Genomic DNA, 21,318 nt, shown 5'->3' with positions numbered 1-21,318 from the left:
TGAGGAAAATTTGTATGTAGCCTTCTTTTTTTGTAATGCCTTTGTTTTGGAATGAGGGTAGCTTCATAAAATGAAATGGGAAATGTTTCCTTCTATTCTGTGTCCTGGAAAAGACTGTATAAGGAATGTTAATTTCTCTTTAAAGATTTGGTCTAATTTTTTAAATATATATTTTTATTGATTTCAGAGAGGAAGGGAGAGGGAGGGAGGGAGGGGAAGAGGAGGAGGGAGGAGGAGGGGGGAAGGGGAGAGGAAGGGGGAGAGGGACGGGGATGGGGAGAGAGAAACATCAATGATGAGAGAGAATCATCAATAGGCTGCCTCCTACACACTCCACACTGGGGATTGAGCATGCAATCTGGGCATGTGCCCTGACTGGGAATCCAACCGTGACCTCCTGGTTGGTTGACGTTCAACCACTAAGCCACGCCAGCTGGGCTGGTCTGATTCTTTATCTGTTCCTGGAGATGTACTTTTGGGAGTGTTTTTAAATTTATTTATTTATTTACTTATTTCAGTTTTTTAAAAATCTGGGTGTTTATTAAATGAATGTGTTTAGTTTATAAAATTTTTTTTAATTAAATCTTTATTGTTCAGATTATTACATTTGTTCCTCTTTTTTCCCCCCATAGCTCCCCTCCACCCAGTTCCCACCCCACCCTCTGCCTTTACCGCCTTCCCCCCCCATCCTCATCCGTAGGTGTACTATTTTTTTCCAGTCTCTTCCCGCACCCCCACACCCATTTCCCCCCGAGAATTGTCAGTCTACTCCCTTTCTATGCCCCTGATTCTATTATATTCACCAGTTTATTCTGTTCATCAGGTTATTTATTCACTTGATTTTTAGATTCACTTGTTGATAGATGTGTATTTGTTGTTCATAATTTGTATCTTTACCTTTTTCTTCTTCTTCCTCTTCTTAAAGGATACCTTTCAGCATTTCATATAATACTGGTTTGGTGGTGATGAACTCCTTTAGCTTTTTCTTATCTGTGAAGCTCATTATCTGACCTTCAATTCTGAATGATAGCTTTGCTGGGTAAAGTAATCTTGGTTGTAGGTTCTTGGTATTCATCACTTTGAATATTTCTTGCCACTCCCTTCTGGCCTGCATAGTTTCTGTTGAGAAATCAGCTGACAGTCGTATGGGTACTCCCTTGTAGGTAACTGACTGTTTTTCTCTTGCTGCTTTTAAGATTCTCTCTTTGTCTTTTGCTCTTGGCATTTTAATTATGATGTGTCTTGGTGTGGTCCTTTTTGGATTCCTTTTGTTTGGGGTTCTCTGCCCTTCCTAGACTTGTAAGTCTGTTTCTTTCATCAGGTAGGGGAAGTTTTCTGTCATTATTTCTTCAAATAGGTTTTCAATACCTTGTCTCTCTCTTCTTCTGGCACCCCCATAATTTGGATGTTGGTACGCTTGAAGTTGTCCCAGAGGCTCCTTACGCTGTCTTCATATTTTTGGATTCTTTTTTCTTTTTGCTTTTCCGGTTTGGTGATTTTGCTTCTTCGTATTTCAAATCTTTGACTTGATTCTTGTGATCCTCTAGTCTGCTGTTGGAACTCTGTATAATATTCTTTATTTCAGTCAGTGTATGCTTAATTTCTAGTTGGTCCTTGTTCATATCCTCGAGGGTCTCACTAGATTTCTTGAGGGTCTCCCTAAATTTATTGGTGGTTTCCAGAAAATTCTTGAAAAACCTTATAAACGTGGTTTTGAACTCTATATCCAGTCGTTTGCTTTCCTCCATTTCTGTCATTTGTGACCTGTTTCTTTGTCTCCGAATTTTGGCCGCTTCCCTGTGTTGGTAGAGTGGCTTTCTGTGCTAGGTGTCCTATAGGGCCCAGTGGCTCAGCCTCCCCAATTACCTGATGTGGACACTCTTGGTGCTCCCCTTTGTGGGCTGTGTGAACAGTCTGGTTGTAGTTAAGCCTTGATTGTTGTAGGTATCACTGGGAGGAATTGATCTCCAGGCCAATTGGCTGTGAGAATCAGCTGTGTCTACGGTGGGAGAACTTCTCTGCTGAAGACATCTTTATGGGGCAAGACTTGCTTCAGTGGGGCTTTGGTGCTCACTTAGTCTGCCCCCTGATTGTGTTCCTTATGGATCTGAGGAGTTGTAATCTGGATGGTCCCACTCTGACCACTGGGTACACTGGCTCTTGGATCTAAGGAGGTGCTAATTTAGCCTCTGCCTGAGGCTACCCAGCAGGAGCTACGGAGAGATCTGCAGATTCCTCTTCTTTGTTTGGGGTTTGGGGGTGCCCAGATGAGGCCCAGCTGTGAAGCAATGCAAGCTGCTGTGGGGCCTTGGGCCTTCTTTTGGATGTTCTGGGTCTCTCTGACCCAGCTGCAGTTTGTTAGGTAATTTTAGATTCCAAAGGGCCAGGCCATTCATATGCAAAAGCCTCTGTGCACAGCTTGGGTGGGGTGGGGTCTCAGGGAGTGAACAGGGCGGAGCAAAAAGCTATGGTTGAGCCTCAGTCCTGCCCTAAGAGGCCTCTGGTTTCAGTATCCCATGGTAATCGCTGCAAGCACCTCTGAGAGAAAGCTGCCCTTGAGTTCTGCCCGATGCCAGACAGTCCAGTTTCTCCCTGTATGAGTCTGGGTCCCCAGAGACTCGCCCGGGACTGGAGTTCTGAGCCGTCGGGAAGTGTGTGTTTCCCTCCCGATTGAAAAAGACAACCACATCCTCAGTTGCCAGCCCTTTCTGTGTGTGCCTCCGTACCTCTGCACTTTACTTCCGCACCTCCTCTGAGTCTCATTGTGCTTTTCTCTTTCCTTCTAGTTGTAGAATTCCCACTCAGCCAGCCTTTCTGTGGTTCTGGATGATGTCCGTTTTGTCTTTTAGTTGTAGTTTGGAAGTGGTTGTGCAAGGCAGCAATTTCTGGTGTTTACCTATGCCGCCATCTTGGTTTCTCCTCTTAAATTGATTTATTGATCCATATCATCAAAGTTGTCAAATTAAGTGTGCAGAATTATTTTTGGTATTTCCTTATTAATATTTGATGCCCGCCTGGTCTGTAGTAATGCAACATTTCAATCCTGGTAGTGGCAGTTTATGGCTTCTCTCTTCTCTTTGTTCTTTGTTAGTCTTCATAGAAGCTTGTCAACTTTACTGATTGAAAAAAGTTTAAATAAATTTAATTGATTTCTGCTAGCTTTATTATATCCTTACTCTGATTGCTTTGGGTTTACTTTGCTCTTATTTTTCTGTGCTTTTGAGGTGAAAACCTAGATATTAACTAGAGACTTAACTTTTCTTTTTTTTTTTTTTAATTAAATCTTTATTGTTCAGATTATTACATTTGTTCCTCTTTTTTCCCCCCATAACTCCCCTCCTTCCAGCTCCCACCCCACCCTCCACCCTCACTCCCCACCCACTGTGTTCATCCATAGGTGCATGATTTTTGTCCAGTCACTTCCCGCATCTCCCACACCCCTTTTCCCCCCAAGAATAGTCAGTCTATTCCCTTTCTATGTCCCTGATTCTATTATAATCACCAGTTCATTCTGTACATCAGGTTATTTATTCACTTGATTCTTAGATTCATTTGTTGATAGATGCATGTTTGTTGTTCATAATTTGCATCTTTACCTTTTTCTTCTTCTTCCTCTTCTTAAAGGATACCTTTCAGCATTTCATATAATACTGGTTTGGCGGTGATGAACTCCTTTAGCTTTTCCTTATCTGTGAAGCTCTTTATCTGACCTTCAATTCTGAATGATAGCTTTGCTGGATAAAGTAATCTTGGTTGTAGGTTCTTGGTATTCAGCACTTTGAATATTTCTTGCCATTCCCTTCTGGCCTGCAAAGTTTCTGTTGAGAAATCAGCTGACAGTCGTATGGGTATTCCCTTGTAGGTAATTGAGCCTCTTTCTCTTGCTGCTTTTAAGATTTTCTCTTTGTCTTTTGCTCTTGGCATTTTAATGATGATGTGTCTTGGTGTGGTCCTCTTTGGATTCCTTTTGTTTGGGGTTCTCTGCGCTTCTTGGACCTGTAAGTCCATTTCTTTCACCAGGTGGGGGAAGTTTTCTGCCATTATTTCTTGAAATAGGTTTTCAATATCTTGCTGTCTCTCATCTTCTGGCACTCCAATAATTCTGATATTAGTCCGCTTAAAGCTGTCCCAGAGGCTCCTTACACTATCTTCACACTTTCGGATTCTTTTTTCATTTTGCTTTTCCAATTGGGTGTTTTTTGTCGAATCTTTGGTTTGATTATTGTGCTCCTCTGGTCTGCTATTGGGTATAATATTCTTTATTTCAGTCCGTGTATGCTTACTTTCTAATTTCTTTATCGCAGCATCAAGGGTCTCATTAGTTTTCGTGAGGCTCTGCACAAATTTATGGCAAGCCCTCAAAATTGCGATTCTTAGCTCCATATCCTCCATTTCTGTCATGTTTTTTTGTCTCCGCATCTTTTATGCTTTCTTGGTGCACCCCCTTGTGGTCTCTGTGCGCAGTCTTGTTCTAGCCAAGCCTTAATTGTTGTAGTTAACACTAGAGGGATTTGACCGCCAGGCCTACTGGCTATAGGAATCAGCTGTATGGAAAACGTCTGCCTTCTGGGGAGGTGCTAATCCAGCCTTTGCCTGAGGCGATCGGCAAATGGCTGTGCGCAGGGTTTGGGCGGGGCGGGCTCAACAGGGCGGGCGGAGGGAGCAGTTATGGCCACGCTCAGTCCCGTTCCCAGAGGCTCTGCTTCTCAGAACCCCGGCAGCCGCTGCAAACCTCGGAGAGAAAGCTGCCCTCAGGTTCCAACTGATGCCGGATAATCCCGCTTCTCCCGTTTGAGTCTGGGTCCCTAGAGACTCGCCCAGATCTGGAGCCCAGAGTCTGAGACTCACTCCCGACAGAAAACGACAACCGCGCCCTCAGCCACCAGCCCGCTTTGCGCGCGCACCTCGGTACCTTTGTATTTTCCACACTGCGCCGCCTCTGAGCCTCGATTTGCTCTTCTCTTTCCTTCTAGTTGTAGAGTCTCTCTTCAGCCAGCCTTCCTGTGGTTCTGGGTGATGTCCGTTCAGTCTTTTAGTTGTATTTTTGAAATGGTTGTTTGCGGCAGCGGTCACCGGTGTTTACCTACGCCGCCATCTTGGTCTCCCCCTGTCTTAACTTTTCTAATGTTGCATTTAGTGCTGTATAATTTGCTCTCTGCACAGCTTTAGTTGTGTTCTACAAATTTGCTGTGTTGTGTTTTCATTCAGTTCACTGTATGTTTTTTATTTTCCTTGAGAATTACTCTTTGACTTGTGGAATATTTAGATGTGTTTAATTTCCAAGTATTTGGAGATATTCCTATTATCTTTTTCTTACTGACTTCTTGTTCTTCTTTCTTGTTGGCTACTTAAATATTATATTGAATTCCATGTTGTTTTATGTGTAGTTTTTTAAAGTGTATCTTGTGAAGATTTTTAGTATTTGTTTTAGGTTTACATTTCATAAACCTAACTTGTTAGTCTACTGATATTATCATTTTTCCAGTTCAAGTGATGTATAGAAACAATATATTTCTTTACCCTCCCTGTTTATAATTGTCATAAATATTTCATTTATGTATATTTAGAGCCACATCAGACATTATTACTATTTTTGGTTCAAGATGAATCATAATTTAGAAAACTCAGGGGAAAAAGAAAAGTCTATCATATTTATCCTATTTTGGCCTATTCTCCCCTCCCCCTCCCCCCCAATATTGCAAAATTCCTTGTTTTATCCTTTCTGCTTAGGGAACTTAGCTTTAGCTTTTTTTAAAGTGTAGATCTGCAACCTAAAAGTTCATTTCTTTTAGACAAACAGTTTCAAACCTGAAAGTTTCACTAGGTTAAATGCTTAACAAAAATTTACAAATTTTCTTAGTTTTCCTTCATGTGAGAATGTCTGGTTTTCCTTTTCAATCCTTAAGGATATTGTCAGCAGTTGTAAAATGTTGTGCCACTCCCTACTGGACTTTATGGTTTCCAATGAAAAATTTGCTATCAAATTGTTTTTCTTCTGTAGGTAAGTTGTCATTTTTTCTTTTGCTTATTTGAAGATTTCTTTCTCAGTTTTTAGTTTTCAGAAGGTTGTCTATAATGTATTTTTATTTTTTTGAGTATTCTGTTTGGGGTTAGCTCAACTTCTTAATCTTCAAGTTTATGTCTGCCAAATTTGGGAAGTTTTTTATCTTTATTTCTTCATGTACTTTTTCAGCCTCCCTTCCCTCCCCCACTCCTTTCTACTCTCCTTGGGGACTCTGATGACATGAATGGTAAATCTTTTGTGCCCTGGCTAGGTAGCTTGGTTGGTTAGAGTGTCATCCAGATATGCAAGGTTAGGGTTCAGTCCCCAGTCAGGGCACATACAGGAAGCAACCAATGAATGCATAAATAAGTGGAACAGGAAATGGTTCTCTCTGGGTCTCTCACTCTTCCTCCCCCTCTCCCCTAAAATTATTAAATAAAATGTTAAAACTATTTTTTGTATGGTCAGACAGGTCCATGAGATTCTGTTATTTCTCTATAGTTCTGGTTGGATAATTTATAGTGTTCTATTTTCCAGTTTAGTGATTTTTTCCTTTGTCTTCTCCATTCTTGTATTGAACCCATCCATTTAGTGTCTTTTTTCTTTTATTGCATTTCTAATTCTAAGATACCTGTTTGGTTCCTTTTTATGGCATCTTTGTTGTCTTCTTCCTATTCCTCTCCCTCTTCTTCTCTTACTATATAGCTTCCTATTTTTTTGCTAAATCTATTTTCTTTTGTTTCAAGCATGCTTATAATTGCCTCTTGAAACATCTTTATGATGGCTGTTTAAAATTCTTTGTCAGATAGTTCTATCCTTGCCACCTCAGTGGCATTTATCAGTTGTCTTTTTTATTCAGTTTGGGATCTTGATTTTGGTATGACAAGTTGTTTTGATTGAAACCCTGGATATTTTGGATATTATTTTCTGAGACTCTGGATCTTACTTAAACTTTCTGTTTTATCTGGCTTCATCTGATAGTGCTTTAATAGTGGAAAAGGGACATGCATGCACCCTTGTTACTGCCAGGTGTGATTAGAAGTCCAGGTTTTCCACTTATCTTCCATTCGTATCCAAGAACCAGCGGGGAATCTGTCCCTTTAATTTCTGACCCAGGGTGGGAATTATGACTCTCATTTTGACCACCATTGATACCTCCCTGTACTTTAGTGTTTGGATTGCATCATTACAAGTCCCCAGGAGGTATTTGCTGACACCAGGGTGGTGGTGGTGAGGGACTGATTATTGCCGAGGGTTGGTGGAAAATCCTGACTCTCCACTAGGTCTCCTCTGATACCATGCCAGCTGGAAGGCTGAGCTTTGCCTCCAATTGCCAGGTCAGATTAGAACTCCAGGTTTCCTTTCAGCCTTTTTGTATACTACCCAGTGCGGGTGTTGGAGGGCCTTGTTCGAGCATGTCGAAGGTGGAAGTCTAGACTTCTCATTGAACTTTGTTGATGTTGGTGGGGGTGGGACCACAGGTTTTCCTGTGTTGTTTGGCTAGAATAGAACAGTTATTGTCTAAAATTGTTCTCTCTTGCTGGGATGCTCCTTCAGGTCCTTGGGCTAGGGAGAAATAGCTTTTGTTGGGACATTTTATGTCTGTACCTGTAGGCCTTCCTAGGATTGCTAGCTTCTTCAGTTTTAAGTCTGGGATATACACATTGTGGACCAGTAGTTTTATTGCTAGCTTTACTCTATTGAACGAGTACAAAAAACATTTTACATAAATATTAAAGGCACACTTTAAAATTAAATACCCATTGCATTTTGAAGTTATTTATTACATGTTCTTACAAGCTAATATCTTTTTTTAAAATTTTTTTCTTTATTGATTAAGATATTACATATGTGTCCTTATTCCCTCATTGCCCCCTCCTCTCCCCCCCCCCCCCCCCCCCCACCTCCTACACACATGCCCTCACCCTCCTAGTGTCTGTGTCCATTGGTTAGGCTTATATGCGTGCATACAAGTCCTTTAGTTGATCTCTTTTTAAAGAATTCTCGTGATTGGCCACAAGCTTTAGAACAGAAAATACGAGAATTCTTGTGATCCGTCTGCAATGTGTTAAGCAAAAACAAACCTAGACACCTCAGCACTGTGTCTTTATTTCAGTCCTGAAGACCCTGACTTTTCTACCTTCTTTCTGCCTTTCAGTTTCTTCTTATTTTTGGCTTATATATATTATTGTGTTTTTAGTTGTAATTAGCATGAGAAATAAGGAAAAGTCTTCCGTTTTCTGGAAGTGGAACTAGTTTATTTCTATAATGAATTAAGAAAAGTTGTCTTTTAAAAAAAATTTTAAATTTCTTTTTGATTAGAATAAGCGTGAATAATGTGATCTAGAGTAGTCTTCTGTTTGTTAATGCTAACTATACATTTACAACACACGCATATATTTGCATACAAACATATATTTATATACATACATAGCTTAACCGTACCTAAGACATGACATCTTTCTCTGAATTTGGCACTAGTAACAGCATTTGTTCTTTAGGGATATGATCTGTCCTGATTGTAAATAATTTAGAGCTTAATTTATGTATAGCTTGCATTGCCATTTCGAGTCCTACTCTTCTTGCATACATCTTTTATTTTATTTTGTTATTTAAAAGTTTGTTTTAAAAATTAAAGTTATTGGGGTGACTCTGGTCAAATACCATGAGGTATTTACTGACACTGGCAAATATGTATGTTGAAGTATAAATTTTTTGCGATACATGGTCTGTATATTGCAGTTGTGCCCACCATCCAAAGTCTAATAAGAGAGAGAGAATTTTATTTTTATATTTGGGTTATTTATTGAAAAAGGTCAGTGTTATTTTAAATTTATATATATTGAACTCTTTTTATCCTCTTTCATTATACTTATAAGTTTGGCTATATATATACACCAAAATTAGTAGGTTTTTTGTTGCCCTCTGATTCTACCCGTAGTGGTTATAGAGCATTATTTGTTTTTTGTTTTTAATGTGAAATTTTGTTCTATGATGGTATTAAAGTCTCCAAATTTAGTAAGTCAATTTCTAGAGTATATATGAAGTTTTACAAAAATGCTTTTTCTACATTATTGAAAATTTCTACATACTAAAGTTTCTAATATTTCTCCATGTGTTGTTTTCACATAGTTGTGACAATATTGCATATAGCATTTTATGTTTCATTGTTTGATTTAACATCTATAATAATAACAGTGTAATATGCAAATCAACCAAACGACCAAACAGCAGAACGACTGTCCGGATGACCTTGACACGCACTGGCACCAGGTCAGCCAAGGCGGGTGCAATGCAATTGGTCGGGGGGTGCTGCACCATCGCTGCATAATTGCCCTACAGAGGGAGGCCCAGGCCAGTGGCGAGCGGGGCGATCAATGGAGGGAGGGGGGAGAGGAGAATAGTAGCTGTGGATGCCAGCAGCCCCAGGCCAAGGCGGGTGTGGGCAGGGGGCAGGGCCGGCTGCTGGTAGCCGGAGGGAAGCCTACGTCCCGGGTGCCGGCAGCCAGAGGGAATTTTGTGCATTGGTCCTCTAGTTTGTTAATAAATACATTTTGTGTACTTTTACATAAACATCAAGTAACAGGTACCACTCTCCTCTTCTGTGACAGTAAAGTGTTTTCTGATATTTGCTGATGTAATTTATATTGCTATGAGCATTTCTCTCTCTCTTTTTTTAAATTCTTTTAGTTAATATCCAGGACTGAATAACTTAGTGATGGATAATAAACTTTAAAAAATAACATATAATATGTATTGATTTCCCAAATCATTCCATGAATATGTAATGCAACTTGTAGGTAATGACTGTTTTAATAAAGCCTCAACAACATTAAATAATATAGATTGTACATGTTTCACTTTTCCTTTAATTCACTTTACTTTAGTTATAGCAAAATTTAACTTTTGTCATATATCCTTTATTACTTGCATTTCTTTTTATGTGAGTTTACTTTTGTATTCTTTTTTTTTAAAAATATATTTTATTGATATTTTACAGAGAGGAAGGGAGAGAGATAGAGAGCCAGAAACATCGATGAGAGAGAAACATCGATCTGCTGCCTCCTGCACATCTCCTACTGGGGATGTGCCCGCAACCCAGGTAAGTGCCCCTGACCGGAATCGAACCCGGGACCTTTCAGTCCGCAGGCCGACGCTCTATCCACTGAGCCAAACCAGTTTCGGCAACTTTTGTATTCTTTACCCTTCACTGATTCATGTATTTATTGAACAAATATCTAAATGCTTTATTAAGTGATTCATTAAGCTCTTAGTGTATTAATGAAATTTTGAAATTACACCTTTGATTTCTCACTGTGAATATTTCTTTATACTATTAAAATAGAAACATGTTAAAGCGTCAAAGAAGGCCACATTGACTTGCATTTGTAACAGTAACTTTCCGCAACAGGTTTTGTGCATTAGGCAGTAAGTGATCTTACCCATTATTATTATTACGTTTAGGAAAATGAAACTTGGTGGTATATGGCCCTTTGAGTGAGTGGTGTCTACACCAGCCACCTGCTTGTTGTCCTGATTGTGACATTGTGTTTAGGCGGTGACAGTATTCCATGATTGTGAAACATTCTTCCTAGTTTTCTTTGAGCTCACTCCTTGGTCATAGTTTAGGTAGTATTTTCTTCAGACTCCCCAGACTAGTTCAGTCCCTTTCTTCTTTATGTTTCCATAATACTCGGTACTTCCCATTTTTGGCATTTTTCACACTACCAAGTAGGTACGTATTTATGTAGTTATTGATTTAATGACCAATGTTACTTCTCTCACTAGATTGTGAATTTCTTGAGAGGAGACCCTGTATTGTTCTTCTTAACTACACAACCCCAGACTGAGCTTGGTGTACGGTAGTATACAGTAAATACTTAAGTGTTAAGTAAATGAATAAGTAAGGGAATGAATGAGACGTGTGAGTCAAAGTTTGTGCATGCATGAGGAACCAACAGTAGATGATCATGCTTAGTCCTTATCAGTGATCACCCTCCACAGTGAGAAACAGTCCAGAGTTATATGCAGTGACTGAAGTAGCAAGATTGAATCTTGGTTGCATGCAGCCAGAGTTCTTACAGTAAAAGTATAGCATGTCAGAGTCAAGGTTTCATAGTGGTCAGATAATTAGCTTGACAATTTTACCTTGTGGTGGGAGTCAGATTGTCCTATGGCGGAATATGAATAAAACTATGGAAGGAAGAATGATCTTGTCCTGTGCGGAATGAGTGAATGTTGCATTTTTTTTTTTTTTTTGGTGTGCCCTTTATCAACTCCCTCGACATACACTCATGCATGGATGCACACGCGCGCGCACACACACATGATTTTCCTTAAATTAAAAGATAGTTTTTCCCTTTACTATGACCTCTTTTACTTTGCCAACTAGTCATTTAGCATCCTTATGCACGTTAAAAATTTTTTAAAAAAAATCTTAACCACAAGGTGTTTTAAAATAGACGCTAGGCTTTCTGTGTGTGGTAATTTTAAATGATCTCATTTCATTTTGCCCTAATGCCTACATAGTTGTTTTATTTTTAATTCAGTGACCAAAAGTGATGGCATTCTCTCTCCATTCCCCACTTGGGCTATCAGAATACACAGTTTAATATAATATGACTTTCGCATAGTTTGGATATTTCCACTAGTGGTTATTACTGAGAATTTAGTTTCATATATTTCCTTCCCATATGTTAAGAAATTACCTAATCCAAGAAGCAGGCACTTTTTTCTAAGCATTTTATTTTTATATCTTATCCACAGTGTTATTTTTCAAAGTTTATGTATGCGGATAATACTAAATGATACTCACTAGTAATTGGGTGTTATCTTTTATTTCAACTAAAAACTTTTATTTGTAGAAAAAAATATCTAATGTTACATCACTTTGTTATTTGTATCACAAAGAAAATTACCGTTCTTTACCTAGAATTATAGCTCTAGAACTAGGGAGAGATATAAAAGGTTTCAGAAGTTATTCTTACAATATCAGTTTGTAAACAAATTATTAGTTATTCCTTAAATTGTTTTCCTCTTTCATTGAAGTCATCCACTGACTTTACTTAATTCATATTTTTTTTTACCATATGTGCAAAAACGTAAGTACTTTATTTAGTTTGTGCAAGTTTTTTTTGCCTTTAAAAAATACTGATGTTATATGAAAAGATTTTTCCCTTCACAGCCACTTTTCTTTTTTATATCACATTATGTAGTGTTTAATCTCCTTCCTCTGTTGCTAATTACTGGATTCTAGAGTAAAAGATACCATTATCATAATCAAATCTAGCCACTCCTTTTTTTTTTAGATGAGGAAACTGAGCTACAGAGGTTTTAAATCAAAATTTCAGAGCTATTTGATGGCAGAGTTTATACTGAATAAAGGTCTAGTGATTAGTGTATCGTTCAGTACATTCCCTCATTACTTTTTAATGTATGTAAACTGAACTTCCCTAATACAAGGTTGTATTGTTTGTAGTAATAGTAGCAATAATGAGAATACTAGCTAACATTTACTGAATGTTTACATGCCAGATGCTCTCTTAAGGATTACTCTGTAAGGTAGCTAGTGATTTGTACTCACTTTCAAGGAAGCTAACACAGTATTAAGTACATGTTGGGGTTCATAATGTGTATAATATCTCTGTATACTCCACAGTGTTTTACTTAAAAAAAAAAAACACTTGTTGTTTCCTCCTCTATCATGAGTGAAATCATAGGGAGAAGAAAATTCATTTATTAGCTACATTTACTTAAGAAACATATACATAGCACGGCATGACTTCTGTGCCTGGCAGCGTGGCATGAAAACCTTTCCTCTGCAAACACCCGTGCTACATAGTGTATAACATTTAATTCTAAGTGACATGCTGAACCTTCAAGAAAGGGGGGAAGATGTCTAAGACAAGGAGGAAACTACAAGAGTGGTAAGCAGGCACTTAAACTTTGACTATCCTAATGGACTGTAGCAACCTCAGTTATCAATAGGCTTGGCTTTTAATCACCAAGAAGATGGGGACAAGAAGTGTGGAATTGGAATGTGGTATACGGATTCTCTAAGCTCTTATCTTTTAAGGACCCTTCTTCTCTCTCTGAAATCAATAAAAACATTAAAAAAAAAAACCAAGTAATAAACGAGGTACTAGAATGTATGGATTTAAACTAAGGTATCTCTTTGCTCATTCTGTCCGTGTGAAGCTGAGTCTAGTTGTCTAATATTTATTTGCTATTGTTGATGTTAAAAAAATGTAAAGAGAGAAGCCGATCTGTGGATACATGTTGGTCAGTAATGCTTGTTGCCTCCCTTTCTACTAGCAGTTATAGCAGTCTGCACAGGGATTGCTGAGGTGCAAGTGAGGGTGGAACAGTGGGAAGTAAGACCTCGTGTTTTGTTCCTTGTGAATATTTAAAAATGAATTCTGTCACCTAAATATCACTGTGAGCTACACTTTTGACATTACTTTTTATTTCGTGCTATTTAATTAATTATAGTTCAATGGTTAGATTTTATATTCTGTTGATAATATTACATGATTTTTTTATTACCCTGATAATTTGGCTTAACTCAATCTTAGAATGTCACTTCATTTACTTTTTCATGTTAAAAACAATGAAATCATCATTATAAACAATGTTAACAAAACAAACACTACCTTTTTCATTTTTTTTATGTCCTGTTTGCTTGTGTTATTAGAGGGAGCCATTTGTAATCTTTGTCGTCTACTGAGTCTTGGAACCAACCAGCTTTCTTGGTATACCTTGTATTTTCTTGCCTAGCCAGCTACTTTTGTTTAGACTTAACACTTTATTTTATGTGATAAATCTTCCTCTCAGTTTACTTTCTCCATTTATTCTTCCCATGAAAGAATAATGCCTACCTCTTACTATATTAATCAATCATTTGGAAGCACTTTTCTGTTGTTATTTTGGGTAACGCTCCTTAACAACTCTAAATGGCTATCACTTCAGTGCATTTTTTTTTTTTTTTAATCCTTACCCGAGGAGGCTATTTTTCCATTGACTTTTAGAGGGAGTGGAAGGGAGGGAGGGAGATAGATATCTATGTGAGAGAAACACATCCATTGGATCCATTTGTTGTCTCTCACACTGTCTGAAACTCTAAACACTGAACAACACTGTCCAGGGCTTCAGTGCATTTAAAAAAATAATTTATTTCTTCCTTCTTTCAGAAACCTTTATGATTGGATCACTGTCTTATTATTTTTGTGTATCTAGTGTGTGTTCTGCTTGCTCAGGTGTCCTAAATGACCTTTTGTTTCATTTTATTAAATTACTAGAGGCCTGGTGCATGAAATTCATGCACTTGCGGGGGGGAGAGGGGTGTCCCGCAACTTGGCCTGTGCCCTCTCACAGTCTGGGAGCCCTCAGGGGATGTCCAACTGCTGCAGAGGCAGGAGAGGCTCCTGCCACTGTCGCTGCAGTCACCAGCCGTGAGCCTGGCTTCTGGCTGAATGGTGCTCCCCCTGTGGGAGCACACTGACCACCATGGGGCAGCTCCTGCATTGAGCGTCTGCCCCCTGGTCGTCAGTGCATGTCATAGTGACTGGTTGACTGTCTGGCCCCTGGTGGTCAGTGCATGTCATAGTGACTGGTCGACTGTCTGGCCCCTGGTGGTCAGTGCTTGTCATAGCGAGGAGTTGTGTGCCCTTAGCATACCATTAGCATGTTACGTTTTGATTGGTTGAATGGACGAATGGATGACTGGACAACCGGACACATAGCATATTTGGCTTTTATTATATAGGATATAGGATAATAAGGCTTGTAACAAAAAGCGTAGTCCTCTGGGCCCTTATCATCATCATTTTTTTTAAGAGGCAGTTATTTTTCGTTTATTCTTTGATATTTGCCTCTAAATAAAATCCATATACACTTTTTGATTATTTTTACTAATTTATTTTTTGTTGTTTTTGGGGGATAATCTTTTATTAGTATCTCTGTTTTGTTTTTCTTGAATTTGCCACTTTTCAGTGAGAAATCCTTCTGTTTCCTTTCTGGAGTTTATGTGACTGGTTCTCAGAGTTCTTAGGACTAAAAGAAAAGTTCTCATCCCATGCATATGCTCTTTATAGATTTTTAGACAATGTCCCCTTTTAGCATGGTCCCTCTCGTCCAGAATTCTTCTGGTTTAACCTCTCCAGAGTAAACCCTTCAGTCTTTTACCGGTATGAATGTAGGTTCTCACTTGCACGCCTGCGTGAGGTAAGGGAAAGGCTCTTTAGTCATTTGATAGACTCTCAGTCACTCATCTTTTTGGTCTCATCTGCATTCTTGTCCTCTGAACTGCCTGGTTCCTTTAATTCTCTTTCCATGGCTTATTGCAGATCTACTTGCTTCTTACTGTAATTATCCGTGGCCACTTTTCTTTGTGATTGTCATCAATTCATCTTTTAACTTATAGGTAATAATAACAGGAGGATAATATTAAAGCATTTCACAACAAAATTGAGGGAAGATACAGAAATTTTCCATATACCTTCTGCCTCCATTCCTGCATAGCATCCCCCAGTATCAGCAGCCCCCACAGAGTGGTACATTTGTTAGAATTGACGAACCTCCATCGACACATCATAATCACCCAAAGTCCATTGTTTACATTACCAAGATTATTTTTTACTAGCATCTTTTCTCCATTGTTAAAGTCTATAAAGATATAACTATATTTTTTAAAAATCTAGGCTTGTGGCATTAAAAACAAAGTATAAAGAGGCTTTTCTTAAGGAGAAATTATGCATAATTAAAATATCTGAGAAATGTAGTGATCATAAAAATGTGAACTAAGTTCTTAATAGTTTTAGTCTAAACCAAGATACTTTTGTGTAGGTATATGAGAATATGAGATTTTTATTGGAAGAGGTTTTAGGCATCTTCTGATTGGAGTCTTACATATAACATGTTAAATATTTAAAAAGACCTACCATTTTTGATTCATGGTAGAGTCCTAAACTTTAGTAAACTGTGGAAGCAGCAGTTGTATAAAATAATTTGAAAACAAATTCATATTAGCCTATTTCTATTGTTCTGCTTTTGCATTTTCCAGAAACTAACTCATTTTTTTGTTTCGGTTCCGAACACCATCAGGAACCCTTGAGAGTATCTTTCAGGCGCTCTTGTCTGATGACCACTATCTTGGTTGTTTATATTTCTTGAAAAATTAGCACAAAACAAGAGTCTGGCTGTGCAGACTTGAGAGTTAGGGGAGGGTATTATTCCATTTTGTATCCTTCTCATCGTCTAACATAATGATTGGAGTAAATTACCCACTGATTATAACTTCCTGCAACCGCAGATGATGTTCAATATGTAGGGTAGCTCAGCTTCCTTTGTAAGGACAGCTGTGATCCAGGCCTTGCCACTTTCCTTATTTCTCTTAGACTTGGTTTTTCCCATATGTAAATGGAACAGTAATAATAACTATTCCATTTTTCAGGGAAGGGAATAATGAATAAATAAACTAGGCATAGTGAATGCACTTAGTAAGTACTTAGCGAATGTTAGGTGCCATAATAACTATTACTGTTGCCACTACTGTTACTGCTATGTTTATATAAATATTGTTGACATCACTTAATTTTCTGAGATGCCGCTGCTTAAGTTTTTTGTTAAGATTTTGAAAATGTGATAAAAATAATGATAAAATCAGAAAAATACATAACATTTTAGAAACCTGTTCTGAGGATAGTAAATATCACTTCAAATGGAAACAATACAGGTGGTGAATATTGGAAAATAACACCCAATCAATACATGTTTATATAATAGCCAAATAGAAATTAGTAAATTAATAGTTGCTGCTGAAGTACAAGTTAGTATGTAAGACGGTATTTCTTAACCTGTTGTCCTTTAACCATTTTCATATCAAATAGTGTATTAATTAAACTGCAGATTCCTGGGCCACATCTTAGGAAGATTCTTGGAGGATCATGGGGCTTATTGAACACACTAAAGTTTGAGAAAAGAGATTTCAAAATAATCTATATATATATAAAAGCCTAAGCGACTGAACAACCGGACCCAGCGGTCGCTGTGATGCACGCTGACCACCAGGAGGCAGACACTCAGTGCAGGAACTGCCCCCTGGTGGTCATGCTCTCCCACAGTGGGAGTGCCGCTCAGCTGAGACCCTTCCCGCTGGCCCCCAGTCTGGCAGCAGCCACTCACTCCCTCAGTAGTCCTGCAGTACCAATCTCTGGAAAACTGGCCAGGCACCAATGGACCAGTGCCACTGGCACTATCCTGACAGTGCTGTTGGCTTCCTGGAAGTCGGCCTCAGGCAACATGGCCGCTTCCACTCCCTAGATACTCCGCAAGGAAGAAACAATATAAAAGCAACCGCCAGGTGGCTCTTGACAACTGGCACGAATGTCAGCGGGATGGATCCAGATCAAGGCTGGCAAGGGCATCCCACCGTCCGCCTGGAGGGCTGATTGCATCCAGGTCCCCCGAACCCCCCCCCCGAACCCACCCGTGCACAAATTCCTGCACTGTGCCTCTAGTGTTTAATATATTTATCATAGAAATTTTATTGTTTTCTTAATCATAGTTTGCTTAAATAAGTTTCAAATATGAAGGATAGTATACATTTGATCAAAATGTGAAATAGGGGAAATTATGTTGGTAGGTGTTTGCGAATATCGGCAAAATGATTGGTAAAGTCTTCTGTGATGGGATCAAGTTGTATTTAAACACTTTCACTAACTATAGGACTTAGAGTAAAAATTACTTAAGCTCGCTATGCGTTGAATAGCAATCTGAAAATGAGGATAATAAACATTTTTATAATGGGCCTGTTATGAGGATAAAATGAGATAACGTGTATGACACATAAGTCCTCAGTAAATGTTAGTTGATTAGAGTTCGTCATCAGAAGCATTATCGTTGTAGTAGTCTGCAGTATTGTCAGAATAATGTTCTTGAAGAGTCTCTGCCTGATTAATTTCACCTACCCTTCAGGGCCAAAATGACTTTCTCCCATTTTGAATTGTTTTCTCTATGATTTACTTTATGGTAATTATTCCCTTCTGTGCTTTTATGCCCTTTAGCAAGTAGCACATAGTAGAGATGCTAATATCCACTTTTTTGGTTAATTAATATAGAATACTTTTTCTTTGTTTTATATACATTTTGTATGTTAATTTTATTTATAAGCTAATGCATTTTAACTTCGGAGCTGTTTTGAACTATCTTGTTTCGCTTTCCTCACCCTACCTGACCAAGATAATTTGAAGAGGTCTGTTTACTCTGGAAGTTTCCTGTTTAAATTAAATGGCTCTGCCTAAATGAAACTAAATTCATAAGTTAAATTTGCTTCAAAACTGAAAATCTTACCTATATTCTAAAGCCAAATATGATTTTCAACATCTTCTGTTTTTTTTAAAAAAATATTTGCTTAAACTATTTACTTTATTTTTTGAGCTTGACTAATCAAGAACTATGTGAATATAGTTATGAGAGTTCAGACCATTTATTTTAAAATTGCATCCTTTTACCTCCTAAACACTAAACTATGAAACCTACTAAAAATACTGTATGAACATCTGAGGTAGATAATTAAAGTATAATTAAGTTTAAATGCCTTAGTGAAGGAGTATAAAAATTATTTAAATTCAATCGGCTAGTACATTTGCAGTTTTCTTTTATTAGGTGTGAAATCTAAGAATCCCCTGCCAACTCTTGAGGGCTCAATCCAGAATGTTGAATTGAAGTACTGCAGCACATCATTGGTCAAATGTGCCTCTGGGACCGTGGGATCAATAAAAATTTGTGCCAAAGCCCCAGGTATGTGCAGCTGGACCGTGTAAAACTTTATTGCCTGTATAGGAGAATTGGCCTTACATTTTACAAGGAGCGTTACTGAAACAAGAATTTACTCATTGTTCCTATGAATCAGAGGTTTTAAATTTTTTTATTTTACTTAAAATTTTTTATTAATTGTGCCAGGATGATACCTGTTAACTTTAATAAATTAAGTTTTATTTAAGGAAAAAGTTTTAAGAATGGTTATAAGGGAGAAAAATTAAAGGAAAGTTTATTCTTATACTTTTGGGAAAAATAGTAGGTACATATATATATGACATTAAAATTAAATTAAAATGTTGTTAGTATAATAAAATTAAGTAGAAAATCCAGTTGTTTTTCTATTTAAGGTTGTAATTGACTTCACTTTCCTATCAGTACTTTACTTAATAATATTTCCCTTAAATTATTTGTCATTTAATTTTTTTCAGTACAAGCTAAATTTGTAGGTAAGTATAAAGATAAGGTACAGATTCCATTGAATATTTGAAGCATTGTGTGTTCAAGTTGTTTTCTAAGTTTTTCTAAACATGTTTTACATTGATTAGCTAAATATGAAAATGTATTTTTTAAAGAATTAAAAAATTCTATAATTTTTAATTTTAATTTTATAATTTTATAATTTATAATTTTTAATATAACTACATGTACACCTAAAATTACCAAATATAGTTGAAATGTTACAATGTTAGTATATTTTAATATAAGCATCCTCAAGCTACTCCTATATTTTATTTGATAAAATTTTTTTTCATTAATGTGTCTATTCAGGTGAGAGTGGAAAAGAGAAATTGATTCCATTGCTTCAAGGTCCTTCTGACACTAAAGACCTTCATAGCAGCAAGTGGCTCAATGAGAGTAGGAAGCCAGAATCTCTCTTAGCTCCAGATTTGATAGTCTTCACAGTGCAAGTTCCCCAGTATATGGACTACTGCCACAACTCTGGTGAGTACAAACTTATCTTTATTCTTTTAGTTTTTTGTTTTTTTTTAAATTAAGGCTTTTAAAATTAGACTTAAAAAAAAACATTTGTGTTCATTGTACTCTCTGCAGTTGTACTCTTTAAAAATACAAATGAAGTATTTTTGTATCATCTTCGATAAATAATGTGTATAAGCAATAACGATTTTATTTTATATGAGAGCATTCAGTTGTATGAATAGCAAACTTAGAATTCATACTACTAAATCCAACTGAGTTTTAAAATATACCAAGTAATACATAGAAAAGAGTAAAAGAAATATAAAACACTGAAAAGAGAAACCACTTTTCATGGGTTAGTAGTACTTTGTTACCCACAGTTTGCCATATTAAAATTAGGTGTTTGGGATTCCTGTATCTTTGCAAAAAAGGAAAAGATGTTGATGGTGGAACCAAGAAAAAACTCAGAGGTCAAGATCTTATTTCTTGAGTTATATTCTTCTCTGGAAGCACTTTGCCTGTAATCTACTTCATTTTATTCAACATCATAATAGCAGAGCCACACTTTTCGTGTAGAGAGGAGATATCAGAAAGGTCAACAAAAACTGCAGAAAAAAAAGATATGGTTAGTTGAGACCAATATCAGCAGTATCCACACTAATAAAAGAGAAAAATGCAAATAGACCGTACCTCCGCGATACCCACCAGCTAATCAGGAGTGAGTATACAAATTAACCCAACAAAGATGGTGGGTTAATTTGCATATGCAGGTGCCAAGCGGCTGGGGGCGGGATGCTTGCATTGTCGCCATGGTGCAGGTGTTCCGCATCGCTCCAGCTGCTCGGGGCCTCTGGGCAGCATGGGAATGCAGAAGGGTGTCTCCGGGCGAGAAGAAAGGCAGGAAGGTGGCTCCGGCTGTAGTGAAGGCAGTGCCGGCAGCCAGGGGAAGGAAGGCCTATTCTTGCACGAATTTTCATGCATCGGGCCTCTAGTGTGGTTAATACAGCCAAGGTGGTCACTCAGCAAGGCTAGAAATAAGATAGCTATATACAGATTTCTTAAAAGGATAGGGGGTCTGAAATTTTTCTTTAGAATTAATTGGCCAAGTGAGGAAGTGGTTTAGAATAGTTCCCTAAGAGTAAAGTTCTGTTAACATTAACAGGTATTACAACTTACAGGAAACATGTTAAACATTACTGTACTAAGTTCAAAGTAGAAACCATGAAAAGATTTGCAATTAACTGACTAGACAGAGGCTAAATGGATATTCAAATATTCAAAGTGTTGCACAAGTGCATATACACAGGGATACAGAAAACATTTGAAAGATGAATATTGTTACAGTAGCATTTACAGCTGAATGGCATCCACATTAGAAACTGGACATATTAATTGAAAGGTAAGTCTGAGGACCCACTGTCAACAGGCTGCTAAAGACACACTCCTCAAAAAGAACTTACCAGCCTGATGAGAATAGGTATAGAATTCTAAGGAAAAAATATGAGGATGAGGCAAAGCCCAAACTAAAAATGTGGTTACGGGTAAGGTTTTATCAATTTTTTGAAACAGGGTTTGGT

At 37.7% G+C, this 21,318-nt stretch overlaps 1 protein-coding gene across 5 annotated transcripts in view; it reads left to right on the top strand.

The window, feature by feature from the left end:
* The window catches only part of VPS13B (vacuolar protein sorting 13 homolog B), a 607,742-nt gene that overhangs the window by 131,549 nt on the left and 454,875 nt on the right, over nt 1-21,318 (top strand). For all 5 annotated transcript variants that reach the window (XM_070391987.1, XM_070391986.1, XM_070391988.1 and 2 more), the window contains exons 18-19: nt 18,668-18,802; nt 19,592-19,765. In XM_070391987.1, coding sequence (XP_070248088.1) covers nt 18,668-18,802; nt 19,592-19,765 — 309 coding nt within the window. The remainder of the gene's footprint in view (nt 1-18,667; nt 18,803-19,591; nt 19,766-21,318) is intronic.

Source organism: Myotis yumanensis, unplaced genomic scaffold (assembly GCF_028538775.1).
Source record: "Myotis yumanensis isolate MYYU_CA2020_CCGP unplaced genomic scaffold, mMyoYum1.0.hap1 SCAF_15, whole genome shotgun sequence".
Lineage (NCBI taxonomy): Eukaryota > Metazoa > Chordata > Mammalia > Chiroptera > Vespertilionidae > Myotis > Myotis yumanensis.
This window is presented reverse-complemented; position numbering and strand designations above follow the sequence as displayed.